The 20,778-nt window shown below is 36.0% G+C and overlaps 1 protein-coding gene across 4 annotated transcripts in view; it reads right to left on the bottom strand.

The window, feature by feature from the left end:
• FSTL5 (follistatin like 5) overlaps positions 1-20,778 on the bottom strand; it is a 254,115-nt gene that overhangs the window by 45,608 nt on the left and 187,729 nt on the right. For all 4 annotated transcript variants that reach the window (XM_068137176.1, XM_068137179.1, XM_068137177.1 and 1 more), the window contains exons 8-10: positions 14,820-14,940; positions 8,690-8,851; positions 7,823-7,957 (exon numbers count right to left, since the gene is read on the bottom strand). In XM_068137176.1, coding sequence (XP_067993277.1) covers positions 7,823-7,957; positions 8,690-8,851; positions 14,820-14,940 — 418 coding nt within the window. The remainder of the gene's footprint in view (positions 1-7,822; positions 7,958-8,689; positions 8,852-14,819; positions 14,941-20,778) is intronic.

Here is a 20,778-nt window from a genome sequence, read left to right as displayed (position 1 = left end):
AAGCTGCACCAGGGGAAGTTTAGGCTCGAGGTGAGGAGAAAGTTCTTCACCAAAAGAGTCATTAGTCATTGGAATGGGCTGCCCGGGGAGGTGGTGGAGTCACCATCCCTGGAGGTGTTCAAGAGGGGATTGGACATGGCACTTGGTGCCATGGTCTAGTCATGAGGTCTGTGGTTATAGGTTGGACTCGATGATCCTTGAGGTCTCTTCCAACCTTAGCAATACTGTGAAATATTGTATGATTTTATAATTCCAATTTATTGGGGGGGGGGGGGAAGGGGGGGAAAGAGGGAAGAGATAAATAAAAAGAGATAATCAAAGGACGAAACTGAGGGAAACTGTGCACAATTCTATATTAGTGAAACTAATTAATAAAGCAAAATAACAGGAGGAATGAGGGATTCTTCAATCCTTTGTGCCTCTAGCTCAGGTAGATGTATTTCTGGAACAATAGACTTTCAGGCAGAACAGGGTGAAACTTAATGTCTTGTGAAAAGGAGAAGACAGATTAGAGCTAGATTGAGATGGCTCCATCATGCTTAAATCTATGAAATATCTGTTCTGAAATATCAGACTACACTGGAATGAAACTAAACACAGGTTTTAAACTGCTGTTTGTATTACAAATGTGATTACACCAGAGACTCCTAACACAGATGAGTTCTCTCAGGTATTAGAGGTTCATGAAAGCAGGGGAAACTGCTGTCCTCAGTGAGATTTAGACAAGGTTGTTAATCCCCAGAATGCTTTTACCAGTCATTGTAGGGGTTATCTAGCTATCATCCACACCAGCTCTCACATTCTCAATGGCTTTAACTGCAAACTCTAGGGAAAATGGAATTCACAGCACAAAGGGAGCTTCTAGTCTCTAGAGAATTAAAACAGCAGAGTTCTTGCATTCTGAAATATTTTAGCTGCTATTGTTGTAGGAGTAGGATGTACATGTGTATTCGCTCACATGCTTCATGACTCTTGTTAACTACCAAAGTCATATATTTTTTTCAGAATATTAATCCTAAAGTATTATAAGGAGCCAATAAACAAGGTACACAAAATAAAGAGGTAATTAGAATTTTTGTTTTCTTTATAAATCTGAGATGCAAATACAGAAAAGACTAATATATACTGGGAAAAGCAAAAATAAATTTTACATTTTTGTATTAAATATTGCAATAGTTTCCAGTTACAATGGAGATTTTATGAAACATTTACTTTCTTTGAAGGCCAAATTTTCTCAGATTAAAATACAGCTTTTCCAACAGAGATTTCAAAATCTAAAAATTCTCAGGAAAGGGCCCTGATGGGAAGAAGAAAAGAGAATAAAGATGACATTATAAAATATATGCATACCAGGTAGAAAGTAATGAGATAACTGAGCTTGTTCAGCCTTAAGGGGAGAAGGCTTTGGGAGCACCTAATAGCAACTTTCCAGCACCTACACAGAGGTTCTCAACAATATAAGAGTAAGGCTCTTCACAGCTGGCTTTGGAAAAAGCACACAGGCTTTCACACACAGAAGCTCTTTAGGTCTGATATAGAAGCAACATACTTTAAAGCCTGAGGAAGAATTACTGAGAGTTTAATTAGTAAAACTGCATTTAGACACTTACGTGATGGAAATCAACTACTTTCTGTCAGACATGGTCAGGACAACACATGAACAACTAGATAAATAAATGTTATCAAGATTATCACATACTATAGACTGTTTCTACCTATAAACCTTTTGACTATTCTGTTTTGTGTTTGTAGATTTTCCTTTAATACACATTCATACTCCAACATGTTATCTTATTTTAAAAGGCAAGTTAAATACAGTATTCCTTGTTCTAAATAGAAAGTTCTGTCTTCTCAGATATCGCTCTTGTTTTAATTTGCACTAGAAATAGTGTTATGCTCCACGTGGATTAAGAAGCAGCAGCAATACAAGACGTACATTGTCACGGTGTGATTACAGAAATCTAATGACGAGACATTGAAGTGACTAGATACACCTGAATGCAACTCTATATCTTATAGAGAACAATTCTGTAGCTTTCAAGAGATCATTTTACCCATTTTTCCTCCCCTTTTTCCTGCTTCAGTATTCTCATTAACATGTCCTCTTTCATCTGCTTCTGTGTCCTCCCTTTCTTCCTTCACATTAGTGGCCTCTCCCATTATACCTATCACTGGTCTCTTTCTGTTTACTCAGTCTTATTCTTCCTTACCTACCTTTCCTGGGATACTACTTGCAGAGACATTCAAGGAGCCAAGAGCACTTAGACAAAGTTATCCTCACTTACACATTCACAAAGGCCCATGGAAGCAAGAAAACACAGTTACATTGAGAATCTGCTCTATTATGGTAGTTCTAAAGCAATCAGTGTGATTGGCATCTTCAGAACTCTACCAAACTCCAAGAAGTGTCCATTTATTGGAGATTTTTTTTTTTTATGGTGCAAAACATCAGACAAATATTTTTTGTCGCAGTATGTTCTAGTGATAATCTCACTGCATGAACCACCAATACCAAGTCCCATATTGTGATATAAAAAGCTTTGAGCAAAATGACAGTGGCATTTTTAACATCTCTTCTTCCTAATTTCTATTTCAAGAGTGGTCAGTGGTCACGGTTTATTAGCAGAAACATTCAAGATTGAAGTTGACAAAAAGGCTTTCACTGAATACAACAATAACAGAATGTGTCAACCAAATGGTTGATATGAGAAGAATTAAAAAGGATATGATAAGAGACAGCATGAGACATTTCTCACCAGTACTTATACAGATGTTTACATACACACTATAAAATAAAAACTTCCATTAAAACTTCACAAGCCTAGTGAAAAGTGCACGTGTTTTAACACAAGTGTTAAGTTTATCAAATTTCAGCTACAGAACAAGTTAAGTGGTAAAAGACAATACTTCAGTTAAGATATTTTAAATAAATTATATTAACTCCTCTCACCTACAACAGTGCCAACATGAAAGCATATTTTCAGTTTTAATTTTAGTCCACATTGAAAACAACAAAAAAGGCTGGTACATTAAGAAAAGACTACTCTTGAAAGTATCGTCTACTATTAAAAATGTTATGTATGTTTGAGAACAGCTGTTCAGTGATCGGTGCTGGCATATATAGAACAGACCTGGATGACAAAGCACTTTCACAGTATTTTCATCTTCACTTTCATCTCACATTACTGTCTTGACAATGAATCATTATATTTGAAGTATAATGACTTTTCTTGGGAAGCGGAATTCAAATTTCTGAAACTGAAAACATTAAAATGTGCTTTGGCATCCCTGCCTCATACTCTTCATTATGTATTTCATTTTTCTATTAGAATCACACTTCCCACAATTGGGTATAGGTTTGCCATTCACTCTATTTCATTCCTGTTTATAATCCAGACATATGCATTACATGCTTCTGTTACCAATTATTTGCTGTTGAAAGACTAGTAATCTGATAACATTTTTTAGGCACAGGTGACAGAAAGCTTCAGTTATTGTTTGACAATCTATTTATCCATAATGACACTGGTTTTAATTTAGGCAGAGGTGCCAGAAAATACAAGATTTTCTCTTAGAAGCCATTTATGCTATCCATTTCCAAAGAAGGAGTTAACCCTTTCCACTGCATATGCTAAATTTTTGTCAAAGTACTTTACTGAGCTTTCCGCATAACAAATTCGGGATGAGTCGAAAGTAAGTTTCCACAAATATCTACCAAAAAATTACTTATTGTGCCAAGTAGCATTAAAACTCACATTGGGTCTAGTAAGTTCAAAAGCAAACATTTCCTTTCACTATTAAATTTTCTAGGAAAAAAAACTGCATACACTGGTAAAAATGGAACCATGTTCTGTATTCACTGTGGCTAAAAAAGTTTACTGTCACACTCAATATAATGCACCTATAGTTTAGATTTTAGAGATGCACTGTAAAAGCTCTCACTACCCTCTCAACAGCAAATCAACTCAGTTCTCTGAAACATTTTATTTTGGTATGACTTTTATCTTATGTACCATTTGAAAAGTAGACAAACTCAGAATAACCAATGAGCTAATGGGAATCTGTTCTACTTTTGTTCAAAGTAATATCCTAATTTACAGAAGGAAGTACTTCAGTAAGAATAGAAACAAAAATATATTAAACAAAACCCCACATGTCTGTTTCATTCCCTTAACATAGGATAAAAGCAAAATCATGTTTTAAAAATGTCATTATGACAGGTATAGTTTATACCAGATCATGTGAAATAACATTTATGGGTGAGGGGGATTTAGACTTTAGAATATAATTTATGACCTAATCAGAAGCTTTTACATTAAAGTAGCAGTAGCATTGTGTTTAAAATGTGTAAGTAAGGGAACAAAAGGTACAAACCTATCCAAGTGGTCTTAAATATGTCATTTTAGAATAGAATTAACCAGGTTGGAAAAGACCTTTGAGATCATTGAGTCCAACCTATCATCCAACACTATCTAGTCAACTAAACCATGGCACCAAGCACCCCATCCAGTCACCTCCTAAACACCTCCAGTGATGGTGACTCCACCACCTCCCTGGGCAGCGCATTCCAATGGCCAATCACACGTTCTATAAAGAACTTCTTCCTAACATTCAGCCTAAACCTCCCCTGGTGCAGTTTGAGACTGTGTCCTCTTGTTCTGGTGCTGCCTGCCCAGTAGAAGAGATCAACCCCCATCTGGCTACAACCTCCCTTCAGGTAGTTGTAGATGGCAATAAGGTCTCCCCTGAACCTCCTCTTCTCCAGCAACCCCAGCTCCCTCAGCCTCTCCTCATAGGGCTTGTGCTCCAAACCCCTCACCAGCTTTACTGCCTTTCTTTCTGGAATTGAGGGGCCCAGAACTGGACACAATACTCAAGGTGTGGCCTAACCAGTGCTCAGTACAGGGCAGAATGACTTTCCTGCTCTTGCTGGCCACACTATTCCTGATACAGGCCAGGATGCCATTTGCCTTCTTGGCCACCTGGGCACACTGCAGGCTCATGTTCAGCCTACTATCAATCAGTACCCCCAGGACCCTTTCTGCCTGGCCACTTTCCAGCCACTCTGACCCCAGCCTGTAGCACTGCATGGGGTTGTTGTGGCCAATGTGTAAAACCCGTCATTTAGACATGTTAAATCTCATGCTGTTGGATTCTGCCTATCTGTCCAGCCTGTCAAGGTCCCTCTGCAGAGTTCTCCTACCCTCTAACAGATCAACACCTGCCCCCAGCTTGGTGTCACCTGCAAATTTACTGATGATGGACTCAATGCCCTCATCCAGATCATCAATGAAGATATTGAACAGGATGGAGCCCAGCACTGATCCCTGGGGGACACCACTAGTGACTGGCTGCCAGCTGGATGTGGCAACATTCACCATCACTCTCTGGGCTCTGCCCTCCAGCCAGTTCCTAACCCAGTGCAGCCTGCTGTTGTCCAAGCCACGGGTTGACAGCTTGGCCAGGAGTTTGCTGTGGGAGATGGTGTCAAAGGCCTTGCTGAAGTCCAGGTAAACTACATCCACAGCCTTCACCACATCCACCAGGTGGGTCACCTGATCAGAGAAGGACACCAGGTTGGTCAGGCAGGACCTGCCCTTCCTAAATACATGCTGGCTGGGCATTTTCTTCCTTAATAATCCCTAATTTGCTGCATGAACCAGTGTTCTGGTAGAACTATAAACACAAGCAGAAAAGAGTTAATAATAAGTTAATAAATAATTGATATGAGTTAAGCTCTTGTAATGCTAACACCTACTCCCAGGCAATTTGTACCTATGAAAGCAGTTTATTTGCTTAGTTGTGATAATTACATTGATGGTAATTGGGTTTTGCTTTTGCTTGCTTGTTTGTTTTATTAATTTGATTTTATTAGTATATACCTTAGTTCTCCTGCATGTAGAGGGATTTTGAACCAAAGTCAGTGAATCAAAGTATCCCATGCAAATGTCTGTTTCACCTATATTTGAATGACATAATTACACAGCTCTGGACTAAATGTGTATTTCCACATCCACCAATTTTTAGGAAACCATATTCAGACACCAAGGAACGCAATGGTAAAATGCCTTCCTCCAACATGCAATACAGAACTTGCAGAGTAAATTACTTTTATGGGAAGGAAGAATATTGTATTTTGGATTGTCTTAGAAATAATAGGATTTATATTCTGTCTACCTTCATCTACATCTTTCATGACACCAATGGCCACGTAACAACTTATTACTAGCAGATGAAAGCATTATTCATTGATTGTACAAATCCTGTAAAGTTAACAGATCTAAAATTATTGCATGACATTACAATGCCTGAAAACAGTAGTTTGCATAGGTCTGGCTATTCTTGTGTAATCCCTGCAGAACAAGCCTTTAGAGGATACAACAATTAGATAACTAAAACATTAGGAAACTGGACAGTTGGGAATAAATGTTTTGTTCTTAAAACCAAACAAGCCTCTACCAAGCATAAACAAATTCTAGCTTCTCAGGGCTTTGTAAATTGGCACCATTCACAACATTTTTCACAGACTACAAAAGGCAAATAGAGGTGACCAAGCTACTTTATATCACCAGATTAATTCAGCATGATCAAACAACCTATTTATCCTCAGCTGCCTTCTTAGAAACATCTGAGCAGGCATTTTCATGACACTTAAAAAAAAATCATATTAAGAATTTTGAAATGGCAGTTATAATTAGTGTTACCGAAAGCAGCTAAGTAAAGATATTAACATTAGGATTATAAAATTTTCCTGCATGGAAGATTTCCTCTGAAATGTTTAAAGCTTAATAAACCTGTATGCAACCAAACTCAGTGTCTTGTGAAAGGGAGTGTCACATAGATTTTCAGTGCTACTAATTCTTCCTCTAGTATCTTCTGTCAAGTACTTGGCACTGTTGAATAAGCTTCTAGATAAATAGGAATACCTTAAGTTAATGCAATCAGACTCCCTAGTCAAGTAACTATCATTTTACAAGATATATTTCTAATGAATATGTAGCAGTCATTAAAGACATAGACTCAAAAGAAAAAAGAAAAGCAAACAAACAAAAAACCAAACCCAAACAAGTTAAGCATAAATTCAGGAATGGATTATTCTGAGAGGAAGAAGGAAAAGGAAGGGAAAAGGAGTATCAGACAATAGTTAGACAACGTTTACAAGACCCACTACCATTTGACAGAGGACAAAGAAAACTACTTTCTGGTATTGGCAGAAATTTTTTTAGCACACTGAATTCCCACCTTTACCAGCTGAATGTGCTCATTGTTGCTCTGTATTTCTGGAGAGCCATAGTTATCCAGACACAAGACAGCTTGAGCAAGCTGGAACTGGTCTGGACCTACTGAGCACTCCAGCAGGTGAGATGAAGTCCTGAGATGGCTCTCATATCATAAGGACCAAGTCTGACTCTTGCTGTATCTCACAAACACACAAGAAGAAGGATTGGAAAAGGTTGTCTTCCTAAATCCAAATCAACCCTCAGAATTCACACCAGGACCACAGCACCACAGCTTTGCCTTATTTATGCATCCAGTTCCTTTTTTCTTTCCTAGGCAACAAATCAATCATGATGAATCTACCCAAATTTTAACAGCAATGTGAAAAATATTTTAATTCACAGAATGAATCAGAGATTTCATTTTACTCCTAAACTTCAGATTATGCAGTGTCTCTGGTGACTCTTGGATATAATTAATTAAACATTTATTATTTTTTTTTTAAATCACTTATCTAGAAATGCTCATTTAATGTTTCATAGTTTTTAATACTGATTTATGTGAGAACTACATGCATTTTTTTTTAACTTCTTCAAATACTTACGGGTTTTTCGAGCAGAGTCTTCCACAAAAAGAGAAGAAATATCTTCATCCACACCTGCTTCATTCTTTGCAATACAAGTATATGCTCCTGTATCTTCATAGCGCACATTGCTAATGTGAACCTCACTACCGTTTGCTGAAAGCAGAGGAGAAATTCAAGATGCAGACATGCTACAGTGCTTTCAGATTATACACTCAGAAGGCTTTATCTGCTTATACTAATTAAACCATTTTCATTCCTGAGTTCGTAACTTGGAGACATGCCAACTAATCCAAAGGTATTCAACTGGCTAGTGGATTACATGCACTATTATTTATCTCACAGATACCTGGATTACCTCAGCTGGTTATACGCCTGAGAGCTAAATATCAGTCTGAGATTTTAGGTATGTTTAAATGATTAAACCAGTTTTTAAAATCAGGTAAATATATTTTTATTAAGTTGGATTTGGTCACTTGACACTATCATTGGCCTTACAAAACATAATCCAAGTTTGATGGTAGGGAGGATAGGGAGAGGAGAGGGGAGGATGGGGAGAGGGGTGGAGAAGGGTGGGGGGGAAGAGGGTGAATAAGAGAAGTAGAGAAGAACAGAATAGGAGTAGAATAGAATAGCAGGTTGGAAGTGACCTGAAGTATCATCTAGTCCAACCTTCCAGGGTAAGTAAATACACTTGCTTCTAGTAACTAGAAACACCTGGTTTTGTTTCATATGAATGCAGTGCAACAACAGAAAAAAAAACAAACAACCAAGCACATTGAATCAACAAACAGTAAGTTTCACAGGCAAAGGTCTTTTAAAACATGTGATGTACATAATGGCATGACCAACAATTCATTGCAATTTAAGCATAGCACACCCTTTTACCTTGAAGAGTTAGTTGTTTGGATAACTTTGGAGTGATATCAATTCCATTCTTCAGCCAACCAATTTGTGGGTTCGGAATACCTTCAGCATGGCACCGAAGACTAGCTGTCACACCTGGCTCTCTTGCCTGGCTCTCTGGATAGACTCGAATGACTGGTGGAACTGAAGGCAGGAAATAGTTACAGTTTAGCAGAGAAGACTGTTATCTTAAGAAAAATAATTATAAGCAATTCTAAAGACTCCTGCAGATACATATAACAACGCACGGATGCGGGATTAGTCATGTATTTGGTGACATTCAATGCTGAACTGCCACAGTAAATTTATGAAGCAGAATCAATGTTCTGTGAGAAAAATGCTTTTCACTGCCTGTGGTATCAGTGAAAAAAGGCCTGAATTCTAATTCAGTAGTTTGGGGGTGAGTAATACGATTTTTGTTTTTCCTTAAATTTATTTAGTAAATATGAATAACGTACAACCAGTAAGTTATGATGTGATGTACAGAGATTGCAATTGTCCTGTTTCACAAACATATTCTTTAAACCTTCATCTGTACCTTTCCCTTTTCTACAGCACTCCTACCAGCAATCTGTTTTAATGGTATAAAATATGTAAGCACAACATCACATAATGGTTGAAGCTGAAAGGAATCTCTGGAAATCATCTTGTCCGGTCTCCTTGCTTAAGCAGGGCCACCTAGAGCCAGTTGACCAGGACCATATCTCTAAAGAGGGAGAATTAACCTCTCTGGGCAACCTGTTCCAGTGCTCAGTCACATTCAAACAGGACCTTCTGTGCTTGGGATACTCTATGCCTTCTTGACCACGTGGACACATTGTTGCCTGATGTTCAACCTGGTGTCCATCAGAACCCCTAGGTCCTTTCCTGCCTAGCTGCTTTCTAAGTGGGTGGCCCCCAGCACACATTGGTGCATGGGGTTGTTCTCCAGGTACAGCACTTTGCACTTCTACTTGTTGAACTTCATGAGGTTCCTGATGGCCAGTTTCTCCAGCCTGTCAAGTTCTCTTTGAATAGCAACGTGACCCATAGGTGTATCAGCCACTCCTCCCAGTTTGGCGTCATCTGCAAATCTGCAGAAGATACAAATCTGCCCCATTATCCAGATGAATAATAAAGGTATTAAACTGGACATTTATAAGACTAGTCTTCTAAATGTCATTATTAGCAAAACATAAGAATTGTTGGCATCACTTTTCCAAGGTTTAGAAACTTGCTGCAATATATGATTACCAACTAAACATTTGCTACATATTGTACATAAGTACTGGCAGAGAGAGGGCATACGATACCACGTGGATATATTCCTATCAGTTAATCAATGATTAAACAAAATGACTAATTCTTGATCTTATCTTTCATTATTTACAGAGACAACTTGCTTGAGGTTGTTTCTAACAATTAAAAAACAAAACAAAACAACAAACTAATGAAGATTAGAGAATCATATTTCCTATTCTCCAAAGTTTTAATGAAGCTTTAAAAATAAGGAATATTCAGCTGGTGTCACAAAACACAGCTGGATAGAGGAAGAAGTATCATTCGATAATGAAAGAAAATAACAAGATCAAAAATAAATTGTGTCTATTTTGGCAAGAGATTAAATATTTTCAAATGCTATCCAACTGTTACAAGAAATGTCCCAGCATGCTGTCCTATTACACCACAGAAATACCCAGATTTCTACATCACAGGAAATACACAGATGTATGTACTGTATCTCGGAGAGGATGCGTGAATGAGTGGGTTTCAGAGATATTTTAAACTCAGTTAGAGATGAGGGTCTTCTCAAATAATATACATGGAAAATTACACATAACCCCAACATGCAAACTGCAAAAATATAATAAAATAATATGGAGGAAGATTAAAAATGTGAAAATGATGGCTGTTAGTTGCTTAGACTACCGGCTGAGAGCAAAAGCATTTACAATTCAGGGATTTAAGGTTTCTACTGTGTTTCTGGGAGGGATTCTGTTCTCATGGACATGGTCCCTAGTCTGTCTTCTTTCCTATAGAATCCGTGTTTTCCACATTGAGACCTTGCTTTCCCCAGTGTGTTCCTCAGTCTGAGTTTTGCTTGATTGCATGCTCAGATGGCCTAAGCTATTCAGCACTTCAACTCCCAGTCTTGTGCTGTCTTACTTCCTAGAATCCAATTCCCATGTATGTCCTGTTCAGCATTTCTTGACAGATGTCTTTTTGGTGGCCTAATCATGCCACAGACTTGTCACTGCATCAAAGCCTTATGGTTTATTTCTCCAACTTGCTCAAGAAAAGTTGCACCTCCTTAAAGATATATTTTCTGTTAATACTCTTAAGCATCTCAGCAACACAAACGTCTTTTTACGACCAATGGCAAGGCATTGCAACTCATTGCATTCTGACTACCTACGGCAGGATATTTCCCCCTTTTTTTGTGCTAGTGAATGTTCTCAGTGCATATAAAATCTTATGGGTGTTTAACTACCACACCTTAGCAGACTTCTGCTAAGTCTGTGTGAAGAGAAATTTTTTAACGTTAGAGTTTTGGAGAATTTTCCTTGAGTAGGAAAAGGTATTAGCTTATCTTGAATAGGCAGATGATATTTGGGGGGTAATTTCATTCCTAGCAAAGTTCTAGAAAATGTTGTAACTGATATCAAATACTTCCTAAAGAAACAACATAAAACACTGCATCAGATGGTATTGTTGCTAAATTAACTACTTCAGGCTTAGGAGATGTGAAAATGTGGAACTACTCAAGACAAAACAGGCCTGAGTTTTCTTCTACTACCCCATATTTCTCTAGGAGATCTGTTCCCTTTAGCAGTGTCTTCCCAGACTTAGAAGTACTAGCATGATACTGTATTATTTTTCTTCTCTTATCTTTCCCACATTTCTTTCCATTGAATGAATCCTACACCCCTCATCATTCAGCCTTCTACAACCATTGGTTCCAAATATGGTGAAAATGTCTTGGAACTAAGCTGAGGAAAATTCTTGTAACCTCTGCAAAGACCTTGCCTTGTAAATCAAAATGAAAGCTCAAGGAGTAGGATACCACTTTCTCACCACAAAAAGGCTTTTCCAGTGCCCATTATCTATATCGTTAAGATTCCAAAGGAAGCTTATTATTCTCTACTACTCTACCAACCAATTTAAAACTAAAAAGAAACAAAAACAAAAAAAGCCCTAAATATTTTAATCTTATGTATGTAATTGTATTTATTTTTCTTTTAATATTTGAAAACTAGTCCACATGAATATAACAATATATTTTATACATAAATGTTTTTTCTAAAAAAATATGGAGATTTACACAAATGGAAATCAAGAAAGAAACTGCAAACTAATTACACTGTTTTTATTAAACCTTCACACTAGATCTTTGTGATCAGCAAGACCTCATTATCACAGTAACCTTTTGTCTGACTCTCCTGTTAGTACAAGTATCATTATATTAATTAGTCATCATCACAGCTACAAGTACTGACCGTCATGTCTGTGCTTAGGAAGATTACTGTTTAGAAGTACAGATTCTGAAGTGTGGAAAAGCTGTTCATTTGACCTTTAATCTCAATAAGTTTAGCTCCATTTATCCACAATATGCCCAGCAAATGATCCTAATGCTCCAAAGAGACTTGTTTCTTCTTTTTGTTGCTCTCCAAAATTCAACATCCAAAATTGTGTTGGAAGATACCACTCCAGTGCTGACATGTGGGACAACAGCTATCTGGGCTGAGCAAACAAAGGCTAGTCAGTTTGTAGGGACAGCTTTACATTTATATGATGAATGATATAGAGGAGCAATAGTATTGATTGTCTTTGGTACCATAAAGGTTTACAGTGGTTTCCAGATCAAAAGTACAATTTCCTGACACACGTTCATCACCAGAAAAATCTCAAGTTGTCCTACTTCACCTCTCCCAAATTATGTGTCTTGGTTTCTAGTCTTCCAGAAACTTCAGCTTAAGTGGAGTTTTGCCTCATTGCATGCTGAACTGAGCTAAACATGAAAAATTCTAGTATTTTAACTGTTGCAATGCACTTCTTCATGATTATTAACACTTTGGAATAGGTAGGGAATGTGTTGACAAGAATATAATTTTGTTAATATATCAGGGCAATCCATAACACATAAAACAGAGGAGAAAGTTGGCCAAGGAAATTCTAATGTTCTCAACTCACCAATAATTCTGCTATGTTTGCACGTATTAAAATATCATAAAACCATGAATCATCTGGTTGGAAAAGACCTTATGGTGATCACGGCCACCAAAACCTAACATCTTGTACATGACTGTTAGAACCATGTCCTTAAGCACCTCATCCAGACATCTTTTAAACAACTTCAGGTATGGTGACTCCACCACTTCCCTAGTCAGCCTGTTCCAGTGCCCTATGACCCTGTTGATGAATAAATTTTTTCCTAGTATCTAATTTAAACCTCCCCTGGCACAAATTAAGTTCATTTCCCCTCATCCTATCACTGGTTACCTGGGAGCAGAGGCTGGCCCCCACCTCACTACAACTTTCTTTCAGGTAGCTGTAGAGAGCAATGAGATCTCCTCTCATGAGTAAATACAAGTAAACTACATTTCAGCCTTCTCACTAGTTTAGACAGCATTTGGTATTTCTCTCTTTAAATGACATAAAATAATCCCAGAACAAAAATTTGGAGAAGGACATGTTGATTTCATGTATTAGCTCAGACAGGATATTGACAAAGTGTTGGAGGTCAGAAGGGGAAGATGTTTAGAAAAAAATAAAATATTTGAAAGAGATGAGTAGATAGAGAGACAGACAGATGGATGGACATATAGAGAGAGAGATTCCAAGCCAGTTTCCTCAAGAAACACAACGACTGAGACAACATGTTAATAAAACTGCAAACAAGTCATAATAAAGTCAATAAAAACTACATCAAAGTCATTTAAAGTGTGAGGCATATTAACAACAGAAAGTTAAAAGAAAGAAAAACATGGGCTATTAAGAGAAAGATGGATCATATTAAAAGACAAAATTATCTTGGAAGTTGCATGTGGTGTGACTATCAATGAAATATATTCACATCAGAAAGTATTTCAGCATTTTTGGACAAGAGATGTCAAAAAAAGAGGTTTGTGCAGTTACCTAGCAAAACAAAGAGTAATAGCAACAGCAGTAGTCAAGTTAGAGCCTGCTAATGCAAAGTAAATTTGCAGAGAAGATTGAGTCCAAACATGATTCTGGACAGGAGTGAGTATCAATACACCATAACAAATACCACTAGTTTACTGAAGAAAGGTAGACTTAAAAGAGTCACAGATAAGTAAGAACTTTAAAATAAGGTCACTGAAAAAACAACAACAAAGAACAAACAAAATACTCAACCCCCAAAACGTTAAACCCCACTGGGTATAAAGTACAGTAGGACCTTTTGACCATTTATCACTGGAGGAGAACGACTACTTAAAATAAGGTAGCGAACAAATTACATACAGAGAAAAGGTCTAGGTGAGCATACTACTGTTAAGGAGGGAAAGTCCTGTCTTCAGGGCATCAGTAACAACTGCAGTTATGTTTTGTCCAAGTACAGAGTTCAGGAAAGTGCCCTCAGGACTTGAGAAGGAAAATGTAAAGATCAAGATTTCAAATATTATTGTTAGATTTTAAAATAATAAAAGTAAATATAGAATCCTACATCAACTACAAAACTTGCAGGGTAGTGCATTTTTTAAAACATTACTAAATTAATACTAAACATTACCCTCTATCTGCATATATCTGTACCTATATATAGAGGCAAAACACATGTAGTATACTAAAAATAACAGTATAACATACTTTAAATCCTGACATAATAAAAATCCTCACAGAGAACAGGTTACAGTGCAGAGCAAGTCCACTGGACTATTGTTGCTCCCTTTAAGAACTATTATTCATATGGATGAAAGAAGCAGAAATTATTATATATTAGCATTTTGTAAAGTTATTTATAGGAGTGCAACACAAAAAATAAAAGGTACCTCTTTTTCTGTTAAGCTGTAGCACAATGTATTAAAAAACGTAAGCTGACGACAACAGATCTGCTTGACAAAGTCGAAATCTAAGCCTCTTATAACTTGATAATTACAACATTTTTTCTTACCATTCACTTGGAGAATATGAGTTTGATAGAGCTTATCATAACCATCAGCGTAGCAGGTGTAATTTCCCATATGAGTTGTGGTAACCTTAGTAATGTACAAGGATCCATCATCTCCAAAATCCTACAGGGAAAGATTGAAACCAAAGTTGTCATAATTATGCCTGCATCTCTGCAGTAATTATGTTCATCACCTTAGCAAAAAACACCACAAATATTAAACCAGAATAGCTGACAATCATCTGAAACCCAAATACTGTATTTGTGAATGGTGAGTTGTTTGATCTTGCTATATATGTTGTGCCTGTAGAAAAAAAATAAAACTTTTATATTAACAGCTAGTTAAATTATGCAGAAGCAATATGACAGCTATTTTCAGAAGATAATCCATTTCAGACTGGATCTGACCAGACAGAAAACTAAATCTGAACAATTTAACAAGGTAAATCTCCTGTAGAAGTGTGGACATCCTTTGAAATAAGAAGATATGAAAAACAAAGCAAAACAAAATAAACAACCCAAACCCAAAACCCAACTCATTTTTCTTCAATGTAAGACATAATTTTTAACTTCACCCTTTTATATATTTTCAACTGGCATATAGGTTCCACTAGAGTGGAGTGCAAAATTTGACCTCCATTTCAATTCTCAGTTCAATTCCCAGTTCAATTTTAATTAATGCAATATAATGTAAAATTTACAGCCAGTTGTAAAATATGCCAGTTACTGTAAAGATGTATGGAATATATAACAGTATTTTATTTTTCCTTTTTACTATTCATGTCTGCAAAGACTCCCCTAAAATAACCATTCTAGCTTAATCTAGCTTGCAGTCTTTGTCTTGGATTCTATAGTGCTTATACAAATCCATCTAGAAGTTGGGTTTTCTACCTTGTAATCCATTGTTTATTTTTTCAAGTACCTCTTGCCAGATTCTTTGCAGCCTCACCTAGTAATCTTTTAATTATTGCATGTGCAGTATATTTAAATAAAACAGCAATTGCCTTATTTGAGCAAGTATTATAAAAGAGAAATTTAAAACTATGAAAAATATCTTTCCACCTAGGAGATTTCAAAATCAGCTCAGGCTTTTCATACTAATGTCAGCATTACAACTCCTACTTTCCAAGTAATCAGTTTCTCTGTTCATGTCAGGAAAGCAGTTCAACTTTGTGGTTTGCTATTGTAAGTCAAAAAGTAATTATATTTAAGAAGCCTGAGAATAATGGCACTTGACACAAATTCAAGTTTAAATTTTCAGATGCAAGCTTTCCTTCTAGGTCATAAAGTATAACAAAATCTACATTTCCTAAGCACAAATTTCACATAACTTCTCTCAGTCTCATACTTTGCAGCTACACCAAGAACAAATCATGAATCATGAAGTTAGTGTAAATCCACCAGCTGAAGAAACATCTTGACAGAAAATTATAAATCAGGTCAAAGCTTGAAGAAAGAAAGAACACCATGGTGTAGTTTATTAGATATTGTTGAATGATAGGTTGGACTTGATGATCTCAAAGGTCTTTTCCAACCTGGTCGGGTCTATTCTATTCTATTCTATTCTATTCTATTCTATTCTATTCTATTCTAGTTCAGTCCATTCCATTCCATTCTAAAAAATGCAGTGTAATATAGTAAGTAGCAGTATTGTATATACAGTAGAAAGTGTCAGACTCTCAAAAGAAACTCTACTATGAACACAATACCAGACAATAGTTTGTGGTTATAATCCAAGCTAACTTTAGTCAAGGAAAATCAATCTTCCTATGCTTCTTTTCCAGTCAGTTAAGAAATGAATTAAAAATAAACCAAAAATCTTTAGCAAAATCTTTTCATGGGACAGTTCAATGGATTTGTCTTTTCTTACAGCTTTAAGTTACTGCTTACCTCTCTCTGCTGAGCATGGAAACAAGCTTCCTAGCTACAATTAGATAGATTAAGTATTTAATTGGTCCCCCTGTTTCTTGACATAGGGGAGAATGGAGATAGACAAGCAAAAAAAAAGGGGGTTATTTCTACAGAGGCTGTTTTTCAACATAGCAAAGTAATCTCGCCAGTACCAATCTACTGCCAATGGGGAAAAATATAATTCAGTAAATCTAACTCAATCTCATATTTTGAAGAAGTCTTCATGAGTATCTTTCTGATTTTTTCTTACAAATGATCAACACAGATCACCCTCTATTATCTCTTCCTAAAATAAGACTTCGTAATGTGTGAGCACCAAACATTAGTGAATAGGCTTTGTCTGTATTCAGCAAATCTGAGACTACAGATGAACAGATTAACTGAGTACCTACCTAAATAAGTGGAGATGTATAAGCTTTCCTTTATTCTTCTGGATATAGTAAGGACTGCAGTTTAATTTCATGAAGAAGTAGTAAAATCAAATAAAGAGTAATGTCCATTACTTTATGGACAAGACACAGGAGCTTTGTGCTTTTCAAACTGTATTATCAGTTGATTAAAAAACAGTTTAGTCATTTTGAAACCTAATAATTTTACAGGCTTCCTAAGAATGTAAAGAGGGATCCCACAGAAAAGGGCCTTGATCACCAGTGAGAATAGGAACTTCATTTTATACAGTCATGTATAATTTGAATCTTGTGTGTAAGAGATAAGAACTATACATAAGTGATAGTTTTGGCAAAGTACTAGAGCTCTTGAGGCTACACATAAAACATCACTAATCTTTTACCTCCCAAACAACTTCTGTAACTTTATGCTACCTTGCTATGAACCTGCAGTAAAGATTGATAATTTATTTAGACATTCAAAATCTCCAACTGAGTAGATACAGCTTATTTTAAATGGAAATTTCTGCATGCTCTGAAACAGCTGTCTTTTTTATTGGTTCACAAAGAGATCTTCAGAATGACTCAAATACCATTTAACTTCTACTCCTTTTCAACGAAACAGTCATATAATCAGATTTAATTGGATAAAGCTATTTGACATTTGTTTCTCATATATTTTTTTCAATTTAACATCAAACACAGTGAAATTATTTTATAATAATTACCCAATTATCACAGTTTATTACAATACCCCCAAGCTCTCATTTTTTAAATCAGCTTTAATTATAAATGTATTTATCATTACACTACAAGATAGAGATGGAAAAAATCTCCACAACCCAACCCCAAAACCCCAAACAGCAACAACCAACAACAAACCAAGCCCAAAAAAAAAAAAAGCAAAACCAACAACAACCCCCCCAAAAACCTGGCTTTGAATTGCAAAATTTATTTAGACCACATTACAAAGTGATATTGAAGTTCCAAAGAAGCAGAACTGAAACAATTTATGCCTTAAGATGATTCAATTTAGGGTCATTGTGGAATGACCTTGGAAAAAGCATCCCTATTTCTACTTTCTTTAAACAGGTTTTATTTGTGGGAAGAGGGCAAACAAATCATTGAATACTTGCTAAATTTTCCCAATTATGAAAGCTCCTCATATTTACACTGGGATAAGATAAAACTTACATATTTTCAATAACTTAACTTACAAATACTTCTGGGTTTTATTTATAACATTTAATGGAGTTTTTGATCTTCTCATTGCATAAATTACGGAGCTTCAGTTTTACTTTCATGAATGCAAACCCCTTTTCTTGTATTCTTGAGCTGCACTCATCCTAAAGTAATAGACATAATTTATTTTATTTCACAGAAACAAATTTCTCAGAATGTTTCTTAAGGGAATCTCAAAAAAATACCAAAAGACCCACACCTAGAAAAAAAAGCCAAAACCAAAAACCCAAACACCAAAAAGAGGCCTTTAAACTTTTGTATTATTAAAATTTTAATCCAATTTTCACCCAGCCCATCTCATGTATTTCTGAACTATCCAGAGTGAGACAAGCAGGCATTTAGAGTGTCTTCAAGCTTTATGCAGTCTGCAAAAGCTCTATGGGACAAATTTTGGTTTACTACAAAATACCCTCAGCAGGCTTGATAAATCAAAGGGCAATAAAATTGTCAAAAAAATATGTTCAAATATGTAGCAGTCAAAACATCCCAAAATAAAATAAATAAGAAAAAGATAGAGATTGGTAAAGAAACTTTTACCAGGTAGTAGCTGAACTGGACGTACAGAGGAAAACAGAAAAAAATAAACTTAGTACCTTCAAAGCTGACTTTGAAAATTAGAATGATTCACTTTAGGTTATTCTTAGAGTACAAGGGAAAAAGGGGGGAAAAAAGACAACAAACAAACCCAACAAAAGAAACAAAACCCACAAACCAAACCAAACCCAAACCAACCAAGGCATATTGTAACTTAAATAGTTTTCTTTAAGATTATGTCTTATTTAATGTGTAGCATTAATGCATGAGCTCTATAGAGAGAAAATAGAGCCAGTCACATTTGGACCATTTGTGTCAGCTCATTATCACAGACTCAGAGAATCACCAAGGTTGGAAGACACCTCATCAAGTCCAACCCATCACCACAGACCTCATGACTAAAACATGGCACCAAGTGCCACGTCCAATACTCTCTTGAACACCTCCAGGGATGGTGACTCTACCACCTCCCTGGGCAGCCCATTCCAATATTATGTAAGAAAAGGGCACATACATGCTTAGAAATATTTTGAATGGAATTCCTATACAAAATATGGTTTTTTAAGTATACAGCTGAGTACATACAACAAAATGAGTGACATCTGTCTACTATCATCTTTTGTTCTTTGCTTACAGAATCAAAATATTGACAGCTTGAATAATAGCATAGCAGCTTCAGTTAAGAAGACTCTAGTCCAGATTGACACACTCAAGGCTCATAAAAATATTTTTCTTAGAACCTTTTGAGCAAACTGCAAATCCAGTCAATCCTAACAAAGCACTTAGTATGAACTGGACTACAAAGAGCAAACATTATTACTGTAAGTAATAAAGTAATGAAGTTATTACCTGTAAATGATAAAAAAAAAAAAAATACTGCTAAGACAGTTTACATTTCATACCAGTCTTAGTTATCTGCAAGCATCACACACACACTGAGAAGTATATTGTCTTTGCTTAAACTACTAATACAATGTTACATGATCATCAGTCTAATCTTTTATCACAAGAAGGCTTTACTAGACAAGATCAATTTCAGTGTCTTTGGAAGCTACCTCAAGTCTTTCATTACAACCTCTGAAACTAGTTATGTTGAAGCAAATATATTTTTTCCTTTTATCCCCTTTACATAAATGTACCAAGCATGAATTGTATTCCTTTACTAATGAAGCTCACATTTATGAAGAAAGTTAATGAGCTTATAGGTATCATATATTCTGATAGTTGTTCATATGCATGTATGTTACCATAAGGCAGAACAAACAAAATCTGAACTTTTCTACACATTATGACCAGCAATATATTTGTGTTTCTTCTTTCTGGTACCTGTCTTTCTGCTAGATCAAGTTTGTCTTCACATCAGAGGAATGAGGATGGAAATTCCTCATTTCCAGAGGGATTGTGCATAGCAGTCATTAATACATTTTGTCTGTTATTAACAAAGTAAAGCAATCTTGCTGATATATAGCAACTTTTCTCTTATTAAACATTCATGATGTCCTGCTAAAATTCACAGTAAACTGTGTACTATTTTGTAGAAAATTTGCCTAATTGAGATACTCATGTTCCTTACACTATACAACAGGTTTTAAAAAACAATACTAAAAAACAAATGCAAATGCTTCCAATTTCACAGCTGAAAACCAGACCATAAACTCCAGTTAAACAAAACAGATGTTTACTACAGAAGGGTAGGAGGAAATGCGGCTTCCCCCCCACCTTCCTTTTACTAAAAATACTTTAAAATATTAACTTTTTAACACACATAGCCTTAAACTTCCTAGCATTTTTTTTCTGAATTAATGTATATCATGTCAAAAACATGAAATCGAAACAGGATTTAACTCATCTTTCGTTAATTGTAAGTGACAATATAAGAAACTTCACAT

This window comes from Melanerpes formicivorus, unplaced genomic scaffold, assembly GCF_026170545.1.
Source record: "Melanerpes formicivorus ecotype bairdi unplaced genomic scaffold, bMelFor1.0.p_v2 SCAF_4, whole genome shotgun sequence".
NCBI classification, from domain to species: Eukaryota; Metazoa; Chordata; class Aves; order Piciformes; family Picidae; genus Melanerpes; species Melanerpes formicivorus.
This window is presented reverse-complemented; position numbering and strand designations above follow the sequence as displayed.